This window comes from Suncus etruscus, chromosome 1 (assembly GCF_024139225.1).
Source record: "Suncus etruscus isolate mSunEtr1 chromosome 1, mSunEtr1.pri.cur, whole genome shotgun sequence".
Lineage (NCBI taxonomy): Eukaryota > Metazoa > Chordata > Mammalia > Eulipotyphla > Soricidae > Suncus > Suncus etruscus.
In genome coordinates, this window is record NC_064848.1 from 182355257 (window position 1) to 182378442 (window position 23186).

The 23186-nt window shown below is 44.3% G+C and overlaps 1 protein-coding gene across 4 annotated transcripts in view; it reads right to left on the bottom strand.

Annotated features, from left to right (window-relative positions):
- The window catches only part of LUC7L3 (LUC7 like 3 pre-mRNA splicing factor), a 42596-nt gene extending 23266 nt beyond the window's left edge, over positions 1-19330 (bottom strand). For 3 of the 4 annotated variants that reach the window (XR_007493898.1, XM_049771013.1, XM_049771012.1), the window contains exons 1-3: positions 19069-19330; positions 4105-4171; positions 674-713 (exon numbers count right to left, since the gene is read on the bottom strand). Coding sequence is in view for 2 of the 4 variants with exons in the window: in XM_049771013.1 (XP_049626970.1) it covers positions 674-713; positions 4105-4171; positions 19069-19167 (206 nt within the window). In the remaining 2 variants the exon portion in view is untranslated. Of the gene's footprint in view, positions 1-673; positions 714-3106; positions 3165-4104; positions 4172-19068 lie in introns of those variants that run through there. The other variant, XM_049771014.1, reaches the window with a different exon arrangement.
- Between the last annotated feature and the right edge of the window lie 3856 nt (positions 19331-23186).

Below are 23186 nucleotides of genomic sequence, written 5' to 3' on the forward strand. Positions count from 1 at the left end.
CTGGCAAGCACGGGGGACCATATGGGACACCGGGATTCGAACTGATGACCTTTTGCATGAAAGGCAAACGCCTTACCTCCATGCTATCTCTCCGGCCCCACAAAATAATTCTTAAAAAAAAAAAATGCCTGACCGGAGAGATAGCATGGTAGCATGGAGGTAGGGCATTTGCCTTGCATGCAGAAGGATGGTGGTTTGAATTCTGGCATCCCATATGGTCCCCCAAGCCTGCCAGGAGCAATTTCTGAGCGTAGAGCCAGGAGGAACCCTTGAGCGCTGTCAAGTGTGACCCAAAAACCAAAACAAAAAACAAACAAACAAAAAGGTTTGGGGGCTGGAGCAGTATGGCTTGCCTTGCTAACACTAACCTAGGATGGACCACAGTTCGGCCCCAGCATCCCATATGGTCCCCCAAGCCAGGGGTGCATAGCCAGGAGTAAATCCTGAGTATCATCGGGTGTGCACACCCTCCAAAAAAAGTTTTAAGCTTTATGCTTGGTAATTATGTATGCACTCATATGGTGGCTATCATTGAAGGTAACTTTCTACCACCCATCTAGTGATTAGGACCTGTAGTAGACAAATTACATTAGCTACGACTATTTCTTCAAAGCTTATTCCACTGAAACCAAATAATGACTAATGAAGAAATGCCCACAAAAAGGCAACTTACTGTTTCCGTAAGTTTTCATCATGAATTTTTTCACATGGACCTGAAAAGAATGTAAGTAACAAATATGAACATAGAGATTATTGATATTAACCTTTCATCTTGCCAAAATAAATTCCTTTAAAAAAAAAAAAGGAGGAAAGCCATTTTGCCTCTGAGTAGTCTGTAGATACCTAGGTTGATCCTACTAAATCATGAAAGCAAAATGCCCAACCAAATAAGCACATAAAAATGTTGTCTTCACAATCAGTATGATGGAATTATCTGGTAAGGAAAAAAAAAAGAGGGGGGAAAAGGTTCTATCAGGAATGTTTCTTTCAAATTTCTGTTCATGAAACCAGATAGTGCAAACATACTAACCTAATCCAAACCATCTCTAAAAATAATATTAACTCATAGTTGTTTCTCTGGAGGTGACCTCTGAATTTCTAAGTTCTGCACTTTTTTTGCTTTTTCTCTATTGATGAGACATCAAAATTTAGGTTAAATAAAGTTACATTTTGATTATACAAGTACTTTTTAACTGCTGAGTCAAACAAAAGGTGCATTTGGCAATACTTTTAACCCATTTCTGCTGCAATTTTTTTCATTTGTTTAATAGTCTAAAAACCAATTCCTTCATAAACACTAGCTAAGCTAAGGAAACTATCAATAAATACCAATTTTTTTCAGGATTCAGCTTCATTTTCTGGTAGGAGCCTCCTCCTGTGCCACTTCAATCTAAGCTACCTATTTTATAAGCTCACTAAATAAACTTGTCATCCTGAGAAAGTCTTTCTCTGGCCTGATGGCTGTTGTTTAGTGGATTCTTTTGTTTTCTTCCTTCTTGGTTTATGCCCAGGTGTTGGGAGTTTCCAGAGAAAAATTCAGAAATTTGCTGATACCTCACATATCTGAAAAAGATCTTAAAAAAAAACACACACACACCCCTCATAATTTTGATACTTGGCTAGTTAATCTATATATTTTTGCTCAGTATTAAGAAAGTGTTTCTCCAGTATCTTCATGCTTCCAGTTCTGAGGCCACTGTGATTCCTGATGCTATGTGCCCACCTCAATGCCTGGTACACTCTGAAATTTTACAATAGTATCAGTTGGAATGAATCTTTCTACAGAACAACCCAGACTAGACACACATTTCTCTCAGTACTCAATTTCTTTTTTGTTAATTTCCTCCTTTCTGCTTTCTCTATCTACAAACTCTGACTGCCATTTAAAATATCTTCAAAATTTACTCTTCTGGGTAAGGAGATAGATCAGAGAACTGGAGGTACAAGCAATATCCTCAAGGTCCCAAATTTAGTCCCTGGCATTACATGGTCCTTTAGTACCACTGGGATAATCTTGGTGGCCTCTAGCACTGCCAGGTCAAGTACTACTAGTGACCACCTGCAAGCAGCAGTCCCTAGAATCATCAGTCCAACAAATTCCCTTTATTTTCTAACCTTTTGACAGTTTTATCTCAAAGTTATACAGGTTTTTTTTTTGTTTTGGCTTTGGTTTTGGGTCACACCTGGCGGCGCTCAGGGGTTACTCCTGACTGCACTCAGAAGTTGCTATTGGTAGGTTGGGGGGATTATATGGGATGCCAGAAATCGAACCAGGATCCAGCCTATGTTGGCCGCGTGCAAGGCAAACGCCCTACCACTGTGCTATCACTCTGGCCCACCAGTTCTAAATTTTAAATGCTCCTTTTGTTTTTCAGAAGTTCCCCTGTTTTTCTATAGCATACTACTACTATTCTTGCTGGCATCTTATTTCTCTATAAATTCTAAATTTAGTTAAGATTCTTAAAAACTATTTTCCTTTTCTTTCCCCATTATTTGAGGGGCAGGGGAAGAAGAGTGAAGACCACACACCCAGTAGTACTGGGGCTTTACACCTGGCTCTAAGTGCAGAGATTCCCTGGTAGGTTTACAAAGATATAAAAGTAACTGTGGAACTCTGAGTAAGTGGTAAAGAGCATGCCTAGCATGTTCCAAGCCTGAACTGGCACAAGCCCTGTTTAAAAAGAAAAAAGGCATGAGCCAGAGCAATAGTATAGCAGGTAGGATGCTCGCACTACATGTACTAGACCCACATTTGATTCCTGATATGGTTCTCCAAATAAGCCAAGCGTGATCCCTGACCCCAAAGCCAGGAATAAGCCCTGCAGGGGATCAAACCTAGGTCAGTGGTTTGCAAGGTAAGCACCCTACTCCACTGTATTGTACCTCTCGTCTCTCCTCTTTAGTCCTAATTCCATTGAATTCTCTTTCCCCAGTGCCTGCTGATTTACGTTAATCTTTCATATCCAAAGTTTTCTTCAAATGCCTGGCTGGAAAACTCTTCTAAATCTGACTGGAATATTGTATGCACAGGAAGCGTTTGTTAACTAATGGGGTTTACCAGAGAAAAATCAGTAATTCTTTTAAAAGATTCCCCAAGGATCAGTACCTGTAGATCACTTCTCTGGAACTGCTCACTTTTTCTAAAGAATCCTCTTCTCTTCTGCCTGGGGAAAAACATCTGGCTGTATCCTTCTAGGAACAGGGCAGAGGAAGGGAATGGGAAAACCCCACTATTAAGAATACAATCTTGTTTAAACTCTTTTACAGTCTCAATTTTACTCATTACTGCCCTGTGCTGTCTGGAATCCCAACTAGATTTGCCCAGCCCTAATGGGAAAGTTTTTATGCTTATAAAACATCTTATCTTTTATGTTGCTAAACCGATAGTACTCATTGGGGGGAAAAGTTGCTTAAAATTTTTCTTCTTTGCATTTTGTAGTTCCTCTATAAAACATCCTGGTCTCTCATTACAAGTGGGGGAAAGGCAGAAATCAGATACATATTCCTGAACTACTCAAAGAGGACAAAATTTGGTAATTTGTTGGGATGCTTCTGAATATCTGAGGGTGGGTTAGGAGTAGTGGATGCAACTTACAACAAGTGGTAGATAGGTCATGGATGCTACTAAATATCCCCCAAAATATAAAATTATCCACGCAAAATGGAAACCCAAAACATAACACATGTCTCATTTTCAACTCCATGCCTCAAATCTGCCTTCTTTAGTACCTGGTGCCTCCAAAACCTGAACTTCTGTCTACTATTTCCTTCTGCAGGCTTTTAGATTAGATTTCTCTGCTGTTGAGTTTGTTGCTGCTGCTCTTCCATCCACTTGTTATCTTCTAGAATTTTGTTGAAATCTCTAACAATTTCCTCTTCCAACTTAATACTTTTCTTGTTTTTAAAGATTCATTTTAGTGGGGAAGATGTGGAAGAAAGTGTAAATAAACGTATTTAAGTCATTATATTTAACTAGACTATCATTTAATAATACACTCAGTCAAAAACAGAAATTACTTATAAGCATATAAAAGAAAGCTCAGAATTTTGAAGTTTTTAAGTCATAAATTTAATTTTTAAATCACACGAAAAAATCGCACTTACCAAGATCAGACCGTGTATTCGTGAACAATTCCGCAGGGCAAAACCCACAGAGGTAATATTTACAAACCTAGTCAAGAAAAACAAAGATACTTGTAAAGATTGCACAGAGGGTTTTCTTTTTGTTTTGGGGTCCAGCAATACTCAAGGGTCACTCCTGACACTGCACTCAAAAATTACTCCTGATAATTACTCCTGGTGGTGCTCAAGGGAATCATAGGGGATACTGGAGATTCAATCTCAGTGAGGCAAGCACCCATAGGTCTGGCCCCAAGACTGTTAAGTTTTTCAATTATATGAAATGGGAGGCCAAATAACTTTGTTTTTGGTTTTGGTTTTTTTTGGCTTTTTGGGTCACTCCCGGCAGCACTCAGGGGACCATATGGGATGCTGGGATTTGAACCACCATCCTGCATGAAAGGCAAACGCCTTACCTCCATGTTATCTCTCCAGCCCCCCCCCTTTTTTTAATTTTGGGTCACACCCAAAAACTTTGGTTACTCCTGGCTCTACGCTCAGAAATCGCTCCTGGCAGGCTCAGGGGACCATATGGGATGCCGGGATTCCAACCTCCGTCCTTCTGTATGCAGGGCATGCTATCTTTCCGGCCCCCAAATAACTTCTGGTTTTGGGTGTGACCCAAAAACCAAAAAAAAAAAAGTTATCTTATTTTGTGGGAGCTTGGGGAGTTACTATCTACTTTTAATCATCACCACCCATCCTATCCCTCAGCACAAAACAGGAAACAAATTTATAACGGAAATATTTTATTCGTACCTTAATAACACATTAAGGGGGCTGGAGAGATAGCATGGAGGTAAAGCGTTTGCCTTTCATGCAAGAGGTCATCGGTTCGAATCCCAGCGTCCCATATGGTCCCCTGTGCCTGCCAGGAGCAATTTCTGAGCATGGAGCCAGGAGTAACCCCTGAGCACTGCCGGGTGTGACCCAAAAACCACAAAAAAAAAAAAAAAAAAAAAAAACATTAAAAAAGTTTTATATACTGTTCTCATTGTTTTGTTTTTGTTTTGGTTTTGGTTTTGGTTTTTGGGCCACACCCGATAACGCTCAGGGGTTACTCCTGGCTATGTGCTCAGAAGTTGCTCCTGGCTTGGGGGACCATATGGGACACCGGGGATCGAACCGCGGTCCGTCCAAGGCTAGCGCAGGCAAGGCAGGCACCTTATCTTCAGCGCCACCACCCGGCCCCATGTTCTCATTGTTTTACAAAACTTTATTAAAGACCAAAACCAATCTACAGTTTAGGCTTTGGGAACAGGCCACAAAGATAAAATAGCAGGAAGAGCATTTGCCTTGCATATAGCCAAACAGGTCTATAGTATAAGGAAATCCAAGATAGTACAAGAATTAAGATTCTTTCCCTGCTTGGGGCTGATCAGATCCTAGCTAGCACTTCGTAAGTGTTGCATGTGGTTCCCTGAGCATTAGTAGGACCCCTGAGCAGAGATAAGCAGGAGTAGTCCCTGAACAGTCAGGTATGCCCTGAGCTCACAATGCCCCCTACAAAAACCCCACCCAAAATCCAAAAGGCCATGCAGCAGTTTAATTCATCCACCAAAATTTAAAATGTGTTTAATCTGCCTGTATCTTTTTAGAAGATACAGCTATATGTAACAGAATTTACTACAATATTGTTGGTAATGGCAAAAAAAAAAAAAAATTAAAGTTAATCTATAAACCTACCAGGAAACAAATAAGGTAGATTTATATATACCAACAAGATTTTACACTGTAAATTAAAGTATGTATTAACATGTCTATACATTTTTTTTTTTTTTGGTTTGTGGGCCACAACCGGCATTGCTCAGGGGTTACTCCTGGCTGTCTGCTCAGAAATAGCTCCTGGCAGGCACGGGGGACCATATGGGACACCGGGATTCGAACCAACCACCTTTGGTCCTGGATCGGCTGCTTGCAAGGCAAACGCCGCTGTGCTATCTCTCGGGGCCCCATGTCTATACATTTTTACTAGACCTAACTTTTATAAATTATCTGGAAACACATAATCCAACTTTTCAATTCTGAGCAGCATGATGTAAAGAAGAGACACAAAGACTCATTCAGGACAGAGATGGGCTCCAAGGGCTGAGTGAAAGCTTTGCAAACACAAGCAAGAGGTTCAATCCCTGGCACAGCATAACACGGGCCCCCACACACACACCCTGCTGAAAAACAAATGACATTCATTGAAAAACAAAATTATTAGGAGCAGCCCCACACTGGCAATGTTTAGGATAACAGGTAGTGCTAGAATATTAAACTATCTTTCCCGCACCTAAGTTTTCAATCTTTTGTATAAAGAACTGGCCCCTGGGGCCCAGAGAGATAGCACAGCGGCATTTGCCTTGCAAGCAGCTGATCCAGGACCAAAGTTCGGTTCACTCAAGCCTGCCAGGAGCTATTTCTGAGCAGACAGCCAGGAGTAACCCCTGAGCAACGCCGGGTGTGGCCCAAAAACAAAAAAAACAAAACAAAACAAAACAAAAAGAACTGGCCCCATTTGGCATTTACTGGGGCAAGAGTTGAGGGGATAAACCATGCTGTGATCTGCTATTCCAACTCCAGGCTCAGAGGAGCTTGGGGGACCACAAAAGGCTGGGAATCAAACTAGGATCAGCAATATGCAAGTGCTGAACATCAAACCAGGATTGACCACATGCACATGGCAAATTGCCTAGATCCCTGTACTACCTCACTAACTCTCCCACCCATGAACTTTTTTTCTAAGGGAAGACACCACACCTGGCAATGCTCAAGGCTTTTTCCTGGCAGGCTCCAGGGGATCATTATAGGTTGCTAGGAATCAAACTTGGATCAGACTGTGCAAAGCAAGGGTCTACCAACTTTCCTCTCTTTGCTAACTGACTTTTGCTAAACATTTTTGTTTGTTTATTTTGGTTTTTGGTTCACACCCAGTGGCAGTAGGTGGTTACTCATGGCTCTACACTCAGAAACCGCTCCCGGCAAGCTCAGGGGACCATATGGAATCAAATCCCAGTCCATCCCAGTCAGCCGTATACAAGGCAAAATCCCTACCGCTGTGCTATTGCACCAGACCCCTAAACATTTTAAGGGAGGATAACATCCAGTGGTGTTCAGGGTATCATGTAATACTGCAGGTAGAAGCCAAGGTTCCTGCATGCAAAGCATGTGTTCCTGCTATCTCCCAAGTCTAAGGCTTATCCACACTTGCCCCTTGCCTGTCAGGCAGACACACTGCCATGAAGTAAAAATTCCAGAGTTCTGGGCCCGGAGAGATAGCACAGCGGCGTTTGCCTTGCAAGCAGCCAATCCAGGACCAAAGGTGGTTGGTTCGAATCCCCATCCCCCGTGCCTGCCAGGAGCTATTTCTGAGCAGACAGCAGGAGTAACCCCTGAGCACCACCGGGTGTGGCCCAAAAAACCAAAAAAAAAAAAAAAAAAAAAAATTCCAGAGTTCTAAAAGGCAATTTTAAGAACAGAGCCAGTGTGATAATATAGTAAGCACTTGACTTGCATGCAGTTTACTTGAGCTTGCTCCTTGAACCCCTTATAGTCCTGAGAACCACCAGGTGTCGCCAAAAACAACAACAACAACAAAAAAAAAAAAAACTAATGGTTCTAAAGCTGGAGGAATACAGTCAATTCCCTGTGCATCGGGGTCCTAGGTTAGCACATGCAAGGCAAACACCCTACCACTTGCATCACCGCTCTGGCCCCAACAATGACTAGTCTTAAAGGCACTATTAAGATCAAAAACAATCAGTACAGGTGGGGATGTGGGGAGAAAGAAAGTCTCATTCACTGTTGGTGGGAATGGCATCTAATGCAGCCCTTATGGAAAATATAGACATTCCTCAAAAAACTGGAAATTGGGGCCCGGAGAGATAGCACAGTGGCGTTTGCCTTGCAAGCAGCCGATCCAGGACCAAAGGTGGTTGGTTCGAATCCCGGTGTCCCATATGGTCCCCCGTGCCTGCCAGGAGCTATTTCTGAGCAGATAGCCAGGAGTAAGCCCTGAGCAACGCCGGGTGCGGCCCAAAAACCAAAAAAAAAAAAAAAAAACAACCTGGAAATTGAGCTCCCATATGATCCAGCTATACCACTCCTAAAATTAGACCCCAAGAACACAAAAATGCAATACAAAAATCCCTTTCTCACACCTATATTCATCGCAGCACTATTTACAATAGCTAAACTCTGGAAACAACCAAGATGCTCTTCAACAGATGAATGGCTAAAGAAACTGTGGTACATATACACAATGGAATATTATACAGCCATCAGAGATGAAGTCATGAAATTTTCCTATCCATGGATGGACATGAAAACTATTATGCTGAGTGAAATAAGTCAGAGGGAGAGAGACACACACAGAATAGTCTCACTTATCTATGGGTTTTAAGAAAAATAAAAGACTTTATTGTAATAATGCCCAGAGATGAGGGCCAAAAGGACCAGCTCATGATATGAAGCTCACCTCAAAAGAGGGATGAGTGCGGTTAGAAAAATGATACACGGGCCCGGAGAGATAGCACAGCGGCATTTGCCTTGCAAGCAGCCGATCCAGGACCAAAGGTGGTTGGTTTGAATCCCGGTGTCCCATAGGGGGTCAGGCCTGCCAGGAGCTATTTGTGAGCACACAGCCAGGAGGAACCCCTGAGCACCACTGGGTGTGGCCCAAAAACAAACAACAACAACAAAAAAAAGAAAAATGATACACTAACAACTATCATGACAATGTTAATGAGTGAGAGAAGTAAAATCCTTGTCTCGAATACAGGCAGGGGGTATGGGTGGGAGATTAGGGGCATTGGTGATGGGAATGTTGCACTGGTGAAAGGGGGTGTTCTTTTTGCGGCTGAGACCCAACTAATCATGTTTGTGATCACGGTGTTTAAATAAAGATATAATTTTAAAAAATGGCACTATCCATTCTGGCTCTCAATTTAGACCACTGCAAACCAAAAAAGTAGACTTAATCAATTTAGACCACTGCAGATCATAAGAGTAGGCTGAGGGGCTGGAGAGATTAGCATGGAGGTAGGGTGTTTGCCTTGCATGCAGAAGGACAGTGGTTTGAATCCTGGCATCCTATATGGTCCCCCAAGCCTGCCAGAAGTGATTTCTGAGCTTAGAGCCAGGAGTAACCCAAAAACAATTAAAAAAAGAATAGGCTAAAAGGGATAGTCCAGCAGGAGCTTTGTACACAGTCAGCAGGTTCGGGTTCAATCCGTGCCTTCCCATATGATTCTTCTAAGCCCACCAGGGGTGATTCCTGCAGAATTAGGAGTAAACCCTGAGCACCTCCACATATGGCCCACAAACAAAAACAAAAGAGTAGACTAACAACACCTATTGATTCTTTTACCTAAGACCAAGTGAATTCAATAGAAAGTAATAGTATCCTATCTCCAGCTGATCAAATCTATCTTCAGTGCTGTTTGCATTGTTTCTGTTCAACTACTTTCAATAATCAATTGTATGCCTATTTGTTTCTTGTCCTAATGGTCAGGTTTCTTTATTTACAAACTATAAGCCTTCATATCATTAAACATATATATATATAAATTTCTTTACAAACACTAAAACACAGGTGATCAGCTAAAATTCTGTGCAAGTCTTAACTTCTTTTGGAAATCTAAAATCCTTGGAGATACTTTCATAAATGACAAGTTCCATTTTTTATATGTCATAAACATTTAGTAAGGCCAGATAAACAATATAGCTACTAAGGGACTTTCTCTTCCATGTAGATGACCCCACTTCAATCCCCAATACTGCAAGGTTCTCCAAGGACAGAACTGGAAGTAGCCCCTAAACATTGCCACCTGGGTATAACCAGACCCTACCCCCATTCCAAGATAACATTTATTAAATCCTACTTCTGGGACCAGAAAATCAGTACAGCAGGTAAAGCTCCTACCCTCAGATAACCAACACCGGTTCGATCCTTGGCACCCTCGTTCCCTGAGCACAGAATCAAAAGTACTAAGCCCTGAGTATAGCTGTGTGTGGCCCAAAAATCCAAAATAAAATAAAATAAAGTAAATCCTACTAATAAACACTGGCATTTTTTATTCAAAATGGAGAAAGTAATTTATCTGACTTCATCTGTCATGATAAGACTTTATCTGTCATATAAACTTTAAACATAAAATACAAAGTACAGAGAAATGTTTTTGAGGTGAGACTGTTTAATAGGCTCAGTAAATGCTTTGTATATGAAAGGTCTATAATATGGTCCTCCAAGCACTATGAAGTATGATCCAACCACCCCTACCCCTGCAAAGTTAAAAACAAACAAACCATGACCGGGCCTGGAAACTTAAGGGCACCTGCTTGGCGAGTTCAAATCTCTGGTGTTTCACCTAAGCATAATATGAGGAGCATAAATGCCGCTGTCTGTGATCCCAGGTAATTTCCAACTCTACCACAGCCACAAAAGGATGCAACACCTGGAGAACACTACTGTCAGGAAGTGAAGTCTCTGGCAAGCACAAGAGCACTGCAGGAACCGTGTCTCAAATAAGAATGACCCTTCAAGGAGGAGGGAGGGGGACATTGGTGGTGGGAATGTTGCACTGGTGAAGGGGGGTGTTCTGTTTATGACTGAAACCCAACTACGATCATGTTTGTAATCATGGTGCTTAAAGAATTCATAAAAAATAAAAAAGAATGGCCCTTCAAGCATAACTAAAGGCATATAAATTCCAAGGGCCAGAGGGTTAGTACTCGAGTAGAGCACTTGCAGTGCTCATGGTTGACCCAGGTTTGATCTTATTTGGTCCCCTGAGCCTGGGAGGAGTGATCCCTGAGTTCAAAGCAGGAGTAAACCTTGCTGGGTGTGGTCCAACTCTCCCCTTCAGAGAGCACAAACTCCAGCGAGCACCAATGCAGTGTGCAATCCCCCCCAACTGTAACATCAATAATAAAGTAGAAAGACAAAATATATAAATTGAAATAAAGGGCTAAAGTACATCAGGTAAAAAGCTTGCTTTGCATGAGGCTGACCCAAGCTCAATCACTGAGCACCATGAGCAGAGCCAGGAGTAAGGCTTGAACACAGCTCCCAAACCAAAAATCATGGGTATGTGTGCATGTGTTTTTTGTTTTTTTTTTATATGGGGGTGATACCACAAAAGAATGATGACCAAGGGCTGGAGCAGTGATGCAGCGGTAGGGCATCTGGCATCCCATATGGTACCCCAAGCCTGGAATGATTTCTGTGCGCAAAGCCAGGAGTAATCCCTGAGTGTCACAGGGTGTGCCTCCCCAAAAAAAACCAAACAAACGAGAATGTATAACCAGAGGCCCTGTATTTGATCCTTGGCACTGGCATCCCATCCACATTAATATTATCAGCAACAGCAAAATCTGCCTTTTTATTTAAAGTCTCACCTCTTTCTTTTCTTTATTGGTTTTTGGGCCACACCTGACGGCACTCAGGGGTTACTCCTGGCAGGCACAGGGGACCCTATAGGATGCCAGGGATCGAACCAGGTTCGCCCTGGGTCAGCCGTGTGCAAGGCAAACACCCTACCACTGTTCTATTTCTCTGAGGCCCCTCAAAATCTGCTCTCTTATGTTTTATCTGTATCAGATCACACTTTCCACACCTTTTTGTTGTTTAACCACACCTGTTGTGGCTTAAGAGGACCTTATGGGGTACCATGGATTAAACTCAGGTCAGCCATGTGCAAGGCAAGCAACCCACCTGCTGTACTAACTTTGGTTCTCTGTATGTTTTATTAGAGATACTTGCCATCAGAGTTCCCTTTTCACTGACTGCAAACTTAACTAATTGTTAATTTCCGCAGCAGTCAGATTTCATTCTTGCTTAGAAATCTTCAAATTGTTCCTCAAAGTAACTTCTTTCCAACTTTTCAGAAGGTCTACAAAAAAAACCTTTTGAACATATCCCTAGGCTTGGGTGATAAAACAAATGGATGAGCAACACATCCTAAGATGTGCCAGGGCAGGACGAATCTAACAGAGAACGAACTCCAGCATCCCATATGGTCTCCGGAGCCTACCAGGAGTGACTTCTAGGTGCAGAGCCAGGAGTAACTCCTGAGCGCCACCCGGTGTGACCCAAAAACCAAAAACAAGCAAAAAAGTACCAGGGCTTGAATTCTATCTCCAGCACTGCATGGAACCTCCAATCCCTCCACTACTATCCCAGAAGCAGTCCCATTTTTAAAGGGTCAGAGAGACAGTACAATAGATATAGCATAAATAAACTAATTCTAAATTCAGGAAAAGTGTTACTCATAATGGCAGATATAGTAAATAATGTATACAAAGCTTTTTTTTTTACTGAAAGAAGCATCAGTCTGGTCCTAGACAAGGAAGATATGCAAAATGATCTTTTTTAGCACAGTGGAGTAAAGTACTGGGGCTATAAAAGCACCTGAGAGTCAAATGTAAGGGGCCAGAGTGCTAGCACAGTGGTAGGATTTTGCCTTGCACTTGGTCGACCCAGGATGGACCCAGGTTCAATCCTGACATCCCATATGGCTCCCTGAGCCTGCCAGGAGCGATTTCTGAGCACAGAGCCAGGAGTAATCAGAAGGCCACAGGGTATGCCCCTCCCCCCCAAAAAAAGTGTCAAATGTAAGTCTGGGAATGTGCTCAGCCAGAGTAGACTTGGAGCCAGACAGAGATAGTACAGCAGATTGCCTTGTGCCTGGCATTCTATATGGTCTGCTGAGCCTACCAGGAATGATCCCTGTGCTCAGAGCCAGGAATAAGCCCTAAGCACTACCAGTGTGACCTAAAAACAAAGAAACAAGTACACCTGAGAATTGGCTGAATTCCAGTGTCACTGCCTAAAAGAAAAAAGGGATGGAGGTCACCTAACCCAGATTAAGGCACTTGGGAGAGGTCTCTCAAAATGGCACTTCAAAACTAATACCTGAGGAGCCAGAGAGAGAGAGAATGGAGGTAAGGTGTTTGCCTTTCATGCAGAAGGTTCAAATCCCGGCATCCCATATGGTCCCCTGTACCTGCAGGGGCAATTTCTGAATATAGAGCCAAGAGTAACCCCTGAGTGCTGCCCAGTGTGACCCAAAAACAACAAAACAAACAAACAAACAAAAAAAAAAACCTAACACCTGTGCACGCTGGAGGGCAAGTGCAGTGGTTAGGCGTTTGCCAAGGGTCCCCCAAGCCAGGAGCGGTTTCTGAATGCATAATCAGAAGTAACCCGAGCGTTACTGGGTGTGGCCCCCCAAAAAAAACGAAACAACAACAAAAAAAGAAGAAAAAGGAAAAAGTAACCCCTGAGCACTGCTGGGTGTGGTCCAAAACCAAACCAAAACCACCACCACCACAACAAAACACACCCCCCCGCACCAAACCTAGTACCTAAGAGTACAAAGAATTAGCCTCAGGACCAGAGATAGGCAGGGCGTTAGTGCCAATCCAAGCCAAGGGGAGAGGGACCCATTTGATTCCCAGCATCCCATATGGTCCACCCAGCCTGCCAGGGGCAGTTTCTGAGTGCAGAGCCAAGAGTGACCCTTGAGCTCTGTTGGGTGTGGCCCAGAAACCAATCAATCAATAAATCAATAAATAAAGTTTATAAAAAGAAAATAATTAGGAATGAAAGTTGAAGGGACTGGTGAACCTCTAAACCTGTTTCTATTGGGGTCGAAAAGTCGCAGATACAGAGGCCAGATATTAGGATATTAGGAGTGCGGGGGCAGTTAGAGGCCATACTCGACTAGGCTCAAGCCTATCAGGGATTATCCTGCCATTGCTTCAGGATATGAGGACAACAAAGATAATAGGTAATATCAGGAATTGTAGCTAGGTTGGCTTTTTCCAAGGCAAGAGCCTTCCTTACCTTACTTTTCAACTTCAAGCAGTAGCTTTTTAAAAACTTGGTTTGGGGACTTAATCCTGGCTTCCACTTAAGAGATCACTCATAGCAGGGCTCTGGGAACAATATGGTATGGGTATTGAACCTGGGTCAGTTGCATGCGAGGCACCTTATAATAACAAGTGGTGAAAAAGTAAAACTGTTTCGGGGCTGGAGAGGTGGCACTAGAGGTAAGTGCCTTGCAAGGGCTAGCATAGGACAGACCGCGGTTCGATCCCCCTCCCCCGGCACCCCATATGGTCCCCCCAAGCCAGGAGCGATTTCTGAGCACATAGCCAGGAGTAACCCCTTAGCATCAAAGGGGTGTGGCCCAAAAACCAAAAAAAAAAAAAAAAAGTAGAACTGTTTCATAAGCCACTAAATCACAATAGTACTAATTTAAGGTACTTTTCCTCTTATGATGAAGTATAAAAATCATATGGTTCCTAAAAGTAACAATGACTAAAGAAATAACCTTACTATTTTCAGTGATAATACAAAAAATATGATTTCCATTGAAAAATAGCTTACTTCATAAATTACTGAAAAGGCATGTGAGATTTTGATATGATTAAAGATTTAATTTTATGGGGCCACAAATGATAAGTACTTGTCTTCCATGCAACTGACCCAGTTTGATCCCCAGAAACCCATATGATTTCCCAAATCTGATAGGCATAAATATAAGTCCTTAGTACAACCATAAGTGACCAAAAACTAAATATCATTTTAGATATTACAATTATTTGGCAGGGAGTCAGAGCAACAGAACAACTATTAGGGCGCTTGCTAGGATGTTTGTCTTGCATGTGACCAACCTGGGTCTGAATCCTGGCACTACAAATGGTTCCCCAACAACATCCAAGAGTGATTGATCCCTGAGCATTGCTGGGTGTGGTCCAAAACCAAAAAAAGTTACTTAGCAAGTCCTCACATTTTTTTGTTTGTTTTTTTGTTTTTGTTTTTGGGCCACACCCGGGGACGCTCAGGGGTTACTCTTGGCTTGGGAGACCATATGGGACACCGGGGGATGGAACTGCGGTCCCTCCTAGGCTAACGCTTGCAAGGCAGACACCTTACCTCTAGCGCCACCACGCTGGCCCCAAGTCCTCACAATCTTAACTACTCAGAGGAAAAGGCAGAAGCAAAAAAAATTCTGACAAGCAGTTAAAACTCATGTTTTGTTAAGGCATTTGCTTATACGCAGTGGACCAGGACTCGATCCCTGGCATCCCATATGGTCCCCAATCAAAAACAAATCATAGGGGCCGGAGAGAGAACATGGAGGTAGGGCATTTGCCTTGAACACAGAAGGACGGTGGTTCAAATCCTGGCATCCCATACGGTCCTCCGAGCCTCCCAGGAACGATTTCTGAGTGTAAAGCCAGGAGGAACCCCTGAGCGCAGCTGGGTGTGACCCAAAAACCAAAAAAAAAAAAAAAAAAATCATAAGAGACCGGAGTAATAGCACGGCTGTAGGGTATTTGCCTTGCTAGTGGCCGTCTTGATACCTGGCATCCCTTATGACCCCAAAACCAGGAGCAATTTCTGAGCACAGAGCCAGGAGTAACCCGAGTGGCATCAGGTGTGACCCAAAAATCAAAATAATTTTGTTAGGGCCAGAGCAATAATACAATGCCTGCCTGCACGTAGCCAATCTGGGTTCCATCTCTGGCATCCCACATAGTTCTCCAAACACTTCCAGGAATATACCTGAGCAAATCCAAGTGTGACCCAAAACCAAGGAAAAATGTTTTTACTGCTCCTTGTTGCAATTGTCTAAAAAGCAAATAAACTATTTAATGTAAAAATAACAAGAATGGGGCCGGAGAGATAGCATAGAGGTAAGGCGTTTGTTTGCCTTTCAAGCAGAAGAAAGGTGGTTCGAATCCCGGCATCCCATATGGTCCCCTGTGCCTGGGGGATTTCTGAGCTTAGAGCCAGGTGTGACCCAAAAACCATAAAAGCAAACAAACAAACAAAACAAAACAAAAATAACAAGAATCTTGGCGCTGGAGAGATAGCATGGAGGTAGGGTGTTTGTCTTGCATGCAGAAAGACGGTGGTTCGAATCCCGGGATCCCATATAATCCCCCGAGCCTGCCAGTGTACAGCCAGGAATAACCCCTGAGCACTGCCAGGTGTGACCCAAAAACAAAAAACAAAGCAAAACAAAACAACAACAACAACAAAAAAAAAAACAAGAATCTCAAGGAAGTGTATATTAAAGAGTTCACCTATGAATCCTTGGAATAAATATTCAGTGAAAACTACTTTCTCTCAAATCCTGTTGTAGCAGTCTACAAAGATGAACCTCCTCTAAATATTAATTCCAGTAAAAGCATTTTTCAAGATTCTACCTGGATAGCAACTGGATAGCAACAATGGTGTGAATGCACCATTACAGGGCAATTAAAAGAAATCTTAATTTTTAAAGCAAATTCCATAGGCCACTTAAGGATATCTAGAAACTACTCCAAAGAATTCAGGTTGGGGCCAGAAAGATAGCATAGAGGTAAAGCATTTGCCTTTCACATAGAAGGACGGTGGTCCGAATCCAGGCATCCCATATGGTCCCCTGTGACTGCCAGGGGCGATTTCTGAGCATAGAGCCAGGAGTGACCCCCCTGAGCGCAGCTGGGTGTGACCCAAACCAAACAAACAAACAAATAAAAAGAATCCAGGTTAAGTTTCTATCTCAAATGTTAAAACAAAGAACCTTAACCAAATGCTAAAAGTTTTTTCAACTTAGTAAAAGAGTAGCAATTTTGTAGACAGAAAGGAATAGAGGGGTCCTAAAATAGTACAGCTGTTGTGATGCAAGTTATGCATGGAGTTGGGTTTGATTCTAAACACCACAATGTTCCCCAAGCCTGGACAGGTGCAGCTTTGAAGGCCATCAGTACCCCAGCGGAGGCCTTGGTATCCCTAGCAACAGGCCTAAGCAGCATCGCATCCTCAGGCTCATGCACAACAGATTGCTAGGCCGAGAAATACTAGTAGGTACTCCCGACCTCCTAAACACTATTTGGGAAACCCCCCCCATCAAACGAACAAGAATGCAAAAAATTTTTGGAATATCCAGTAGAGCAGATGGTGAAAAGCTTAAATGCTTGACTCATGCATTCCTCCAGAATTTTAGCATAAAAATATGCAGATAACCAGGATGTGTTGTCAAGAGCTTTCTTATACTGTCAACTTTTGTAGATGTGCTTTGTCAAATCTAAAATGCCAATAACTGACTTTTTTCCAATCCTAGACTCTAGAATAAAAAGTAATTAAGTCATTAAAAGCACACGTAAACTAGATTCATTAATGACTTGGTTGACTTTTATAAAACCCAGAAAAGTTGCTTCTCTGAGAGCATCACTGCTAACTGCTCACATCCACCGCACATAATACAATGTAGAAATAAAATATCAGTAAAACAAAAATCTCTTTACACATATTCAAAGCCAAGTAGTCACTGACAGGGGCTGTCCAAGCAGAGAGAGGAACGGGTAAACAGAAGAGCTTTTTAATTCAAAACAGTTAAGTGTGACAATTCCTTTCTTAAAGTTTAGGTGGCAAGACTGCTAAATCACTTGTGAGAAATACCTAGAAAGGAAAGGGAGTCAGAACAATCGAAGTCTCCTTAATCAAACAACAAAAAATGTGAGGGGGTTTGGGCCAACCCGAGCTGTTCAGTTCAGGGTTTACTCCTGGTTCTGGAGAGCTGGGGGTGAGGGTGGGCGCACGCACACCTGGGATGCCAGATTGAAACCGAGTTGGAGGCGTTTAAAGGCTAGAGCCCTGCAGGTCCTTCCATTTTATTTCTCCGGCACCCCACCAAGCTTTTAAGCTCACCTCTCTGGAAGCTAACGACAAAAATGCGAATTGAACAAGCACTTCATCCCATGAATTCCACCCCGAGCATCCAATGCATGTTCCTGCACTGCCGAAAGAAAAGAATCTTAACTCTCTAACCATGCTTATTAGAGAAAAAAAAAAAACAAAACAAAAACAGGCTATGTTGACTCTTCCTGCTTGTATAGCAACGACCTGCAATTGTCACGCGCTGCTCTGCAACCAGTGCGAGGCCAGGGAGCACAGCGCACAACTTTCGGAAGCCCTTCTAAAAAACTGCACTTTTCCAGGAGCCCCAGAAGTGGGAGAGGCTCCCGAGGAGCGGGGGTGACATTGGCACCCTCGACTCCTGGGGTTAGAAGCAGCAACGGGCGGGTGCAAGAACCAGAGCGGCGGGCGAAGGGGCTCGCTCGGGAGGCCACTACTGTGAACCCCCAGAACAGCCCAGTCAAGTTCCTGCACTCCCCCAACCTTTCCCCTCCGGTATAGGCGCGGGAAACGAACCACCAAGACCGGCCAAAAAATAAATGAATAAAAAAATTTGGTCGCTCAGTCCCAAATAACGGGAAGAAGAAAAAAAAGAGTGCCCTTTTCCCTCTTAGCCCAGGTGGCGGGAACTGGGGCCCGCTAGGTGCAATGCAAAGCTCCAGCACTCCCACCAGCGCTTCTCAAATAGGGGGGGTGCGAGGCTCCGTAAAGAGGGGCGCGTTTGACCTCGGCCAGCACAGTCCTAACAAGTGAAGCAAGCCCCGTGTCGAGGTCTCTGCATGTCTCTGGAGCTGAGAGTCTCTGAGTCCTGCTTCCAACCCCGCTTCGAAAAGCAAAGCTATGCAATGCAATAGCAATGCGATGCAATGCAAAACGTGCTCGTTGGAGCCATGCCTCCAGACTTCGCTGCTGATGGGGGGGAAAAAAAATCAGCACCAATTAGTTTAGATATTTGTGTTTTGCAGGTTCAAGTTTGCAGGTTCAAGTTTTTTTTTTAATATACTATTTACAGTGGCGCGAAAAATGTTTGCTTCTTCCTGGGATGGGGGGGCATGACAGAAAAGAACTGAGAAGTGGCTCCGACCCGGGGGCGCCCAACAACAACACACCCAGTGGCCCCCGACCCCGACGCCTCCCGGGCGGGCCACCTTCCCGCCTCCCTCGCGCACACCTGGCCGGCGGGGGAGGGAGGAGGGAGGGGAATAAGCCCTCCCTCCCCTCCCCCGTCCCCCTCCCCCGCCCCCCCACGGCGCGCGCATGGCACTTACGCTCTCGTGGTCCCACCGCACGTTGCTGCGCTTCTCGTCCGGGGCGAGGTTTCGGTCCCGGCCCATTAACTCATCCAGCAACTGCGCGGCCGAAATCATGGTGTGGCCTTCGGGCGGCTGCCTCCCACCCACCACCACCCACCACCGGCCCTAGCGGCGGCACCTGACAGAAAAAAAAAATGAATAAACAAAACCACGCCGGCGACCAGAGTCGCCAAAGCCCTCACTCAGGCCCACTTGAGCAGGCCGGAAAAAAAATGCCTCCTTTTCCACAGGCACCGCCGAGACAAAATGGCCGCCGCGCGGACGCCTTCCCAGCAGGCCGTGCGCGCGCCTGCGCACGAGCGCCTGCGGGGGGCCACGCCCAGGTCAGGAAGGCGGGGAGCGGCTCGGCGGAAGACGCTTCGGGGGCGGAGTCTAGACGCGTAGGGCCGGGGCTTTTGTAGGATTGGGGTGGAGTCTTCTTCGTGGTTTGGCTCTAGGCTCCGCCCCCTCCTCCGAGCACCGCCCCGTCCTCCCGCGCTCGCCGTCGTCCCCACCGGGCTTCCTTGCTCGCTCCATCATCCGCGTCAATCCTCCCCACTCGTGTCTTTCTTCTTGAGTTTTCACTCTGAGTTCTTTCCCAATGAGAATTAGAAACCCCCTGGCTTGAAATTTCGACACCGCCTCGTGGGGGAGGCGAGGGTAGTGCCTCCTTTGTTCCTCGTGGTACTCTCCTTACTTAGCGTTTTGCCAATGGAGCTAGCTGCGCGGTTTCCGCATTCCTGCTGACCCCACCTTCCTGGTCTCCGTCTGTCTCTGATCCCTTCTCTGTGTCTGGGCCCTTTCACCCTATTCCTCAGATTTACCTGGAGGGTAAGGTAGAGAGAGATATATCATGAATTTTACAAGGTCACGCGGGGTATGAGGAAGGGTTTGCCTATGGATTCTTTTGTACAGGAAAGGGTATGGAGAGAGTATAGCAGAATGTGCCTTCCCCCAAACAAGAACAGCTGAGCAAAATGGACAGAAACAATTCAAGGCAGAGTCTCATAAACGTTCCAAGGCAGTCTCATGGCATGGTGGTATAGGACTGCAAAAGTATCTGGCCAGGGATGTTGCTCAGTTGAGACATGGCTCAGTGGAGAACATCTGCCTTTATGGACTGGAGGCCTCCAGTTTAGTGCCCTGCACACCCCACAAGCTAGTGCTATCTGGCAGCTCGAGGAAGTAATCTCTGCCTATCACAATCAAGCGTTTATGTGAACCCTGGTCATAACAAAGGGAGGAGAGGAGAAAATATATTTTTTGTTTCTTTGGGTTTTTTTTTTGGGGGGGTTGTTTGTTTTTGCCTCATCCGGCAGTCAGGGCTTATTCCTGGCTCTGTCCTCAGGGATCACTCCTGGTGGGGCTTGAGAGGACAGTAAGTGGTGCCAGGTATTGACCCCAGGTCCTTACCCTCTGCACTATCTCGCCAGAGTAAGCATTCTTTTATCAGACTAAGCATTTTGATTTTTAAAAATAAATATTGTTAGGGCTAAAGAGTAAGTATAGAAATTAAGGCACTTTCTTTGTATTCCACTGATCCTGGTTTGATCACTGCCACTCCTATAGTCCCTCAGTACCACCAAGGGTCACTCCTGAGCCCAGAGCCAGAAATAACCTCTGAGCACCATTGGGGTGTGGTCCCAGCCCCTCTCCGCAAAGTCTTCATTATTTTAAATACACCCAGAATTGGTGGTCAAGAGTATGTAGAGTGTTAAGTGACCAGAGAAAGCCTTAAGTTTGAGATGTTTTAGTAGATGTGAGTGAAGAAGCAACCAATTAATACCACAAAGGGAAGCCAAAGAAGTATGGACAAGTGAGGAAAGGGAGACAGGAAGGGAAAAGAGAGAGGGTGAAAGGTATCCATTTTCTCTTCCCATGGGTGGTTGGATAATTCATTTTTAGAAAGGAAGTGGAAAACAGGGTGACTACTGCAAGGCTGTGTATGTCAAGGAGTCTTTTTTTAAATGAGAAATTAGAGTGTTTAATGTCAGAGGAGGACATGGAAGATAAAAACGAATAGCTGAACTTCTAAGTTAAGAAAGAAACAAGAGTTGCGTGAGGATTCATGGCTGAGTAGAGAAGCCTGCCAGGCATGCTGTAAGCCCCAGGTGTGATCCCCATCACAGCACGAGTGGGGGACAAGATAGGCCCGAGGCCCTTTGTGTATATCATTTGACTTTGCTAGAAGAAAGCAAACTCTATTAAAAGAAGACATACATCAGATTGTAGATAACAGTCTTCCTGGTTGATGGTTTTGTTTTGGTTTGGGGTTTTTGGTTTTTTTGGTGGTTATTTTTTGGGTTTTGGTTTTTAGTTTTTTGGTTTGTTTTTTGTTTGTTTCTGGGGTACACCCAGTGGCGTTCAGAGGTCACTCCTGGCTCTGCACTCAGAAATTGCTCCTGGCAGGCTTGGGACCATATGGGATGCCAGGGATTGAACAAGGTTCTGAGTAGGCATGCAAGACAAATACCCTACCCACTGTGCTATAACTCAGCTATTGGTTTGGTTTCTCTCTCTCTCTCTCTCTCTCTCTCTCTCTCTCTCTCTCTCTCTCTCTCTCTCTCACTTCTCTCTCTCTCCCCTCTCTCTCTCTCTCTCTTCTCTCTCTCTCTCCTCTCTCTTCTCTTCTCTTCTCTTCTCTTCTCTTCTCTTCTCTTCTCTTCTCTCTCTCTCTCTCTCTCTCCCTCCCTCTCTCTCTCTCTCTCTCTCTCTCTCTCTCTCTCTCTCTCTCTCTCTCTCTCTCTCTCTTGGTTTTTGGATCATGCCCAGCAGCACTCAGGGTTTACTCCTGGCTCTGCGCTCAGAAATCACTCATAGCAGGCTCAGGGGACCATATAGGATTCAGGAATCAAACCAGGGTCGGTCCTGGGTTCGCTCCATGCAAGGCAAATGCCTTCCTGCTGTGCTATCACTCCAGTCCCTGGTTTGTTTTTTTCTTGATGGTTCACCCCTGCCACTGTCATCAAAAAGAATAAAAGCTAAATCTATGTCTCTAGGAATGTATCTGAACCTCAAAGAGAACTTAGAAAGCCTGAATTAATAGAAAACTACAGCTTCCTTTTTGGTTTGTTTTGTTTTGGGGCCACACCCAGCACTGCTCAGGAGTTACTGCTGGCTTTGCCCTCAGAAATCACTCCTGGCTATGGGATGTTGGGGATTGAACCCCAGTCCATCTCAGGTCAGCTGTGTACAAGGCAAATGCTCTACTGCTGTACTATCACTCTGGGCCGAAAGCTACATCTTCTGACTATTAAAATTGTTTTCCTCTGAGTTCCTCATGCAGTCTACAAAGTCATGGTGAATGGACTCTAGGCCTGGAATAGGATTAAGGACAGTGAACCAATTACTAGAAACACATGAGGCAGACCTCTTTCTCAGAGAACTCTTGGATCCTGGGAGACCAAAATGTAACAATAATTTTAAATTAAAAGAAGAAATGTTAGGCCAAAGAGATAGTACACCCCTGAGAGCTGCTGGATGTGGCCCAAGAACAAAAGAAGGAGGAGGAGAAATAGAAATGTTTTCAGATTCTAGACTAAACTTTCCCAAGATGACTCTTTTGTTTTTGCTTTGTTTCGTTTTTTGGGTCACACCTGGTGATGCTCAGGGGTTACTCCTGGCTATGCGCTCAGAAATCGCTCCTAGCTTGGGTGGGAGGGCATATGGGATGCCGGGGATATAGAACTGTGGTCTGTCCAAGGTTAGCGCATGCAAGGAAAATGCCCTACCACTGTACCACCCTTCCGGTCCCCCAAGATGACTTTTTTGTTTTGTTTTGTTTTGGGACTATAACTGATGGGCTCAGAGGTTATTCCTGGCTCTGCAATCAGTAATTACTCCTGATGGGCTTAGGGAATATGGGATGCTGGGAATCAAACCCAGGTTAGCCACATGCAAGGCATGCAAGGCAAGCTATGCTATAGCTTCATTCCCCAAGATAACTTTTTAGTCAACAACTCTCCAACCTAGGTTTGCTCTTCAAGCATCTCCCTTGAACATGTACCTCACTTGCCTGTCTATATTTCTTTGCTAGCTACCTTCTAGTCTGGAAAAGCTTGTGTTCTCTCTCAAGCATGTACTTCTTCCTCACA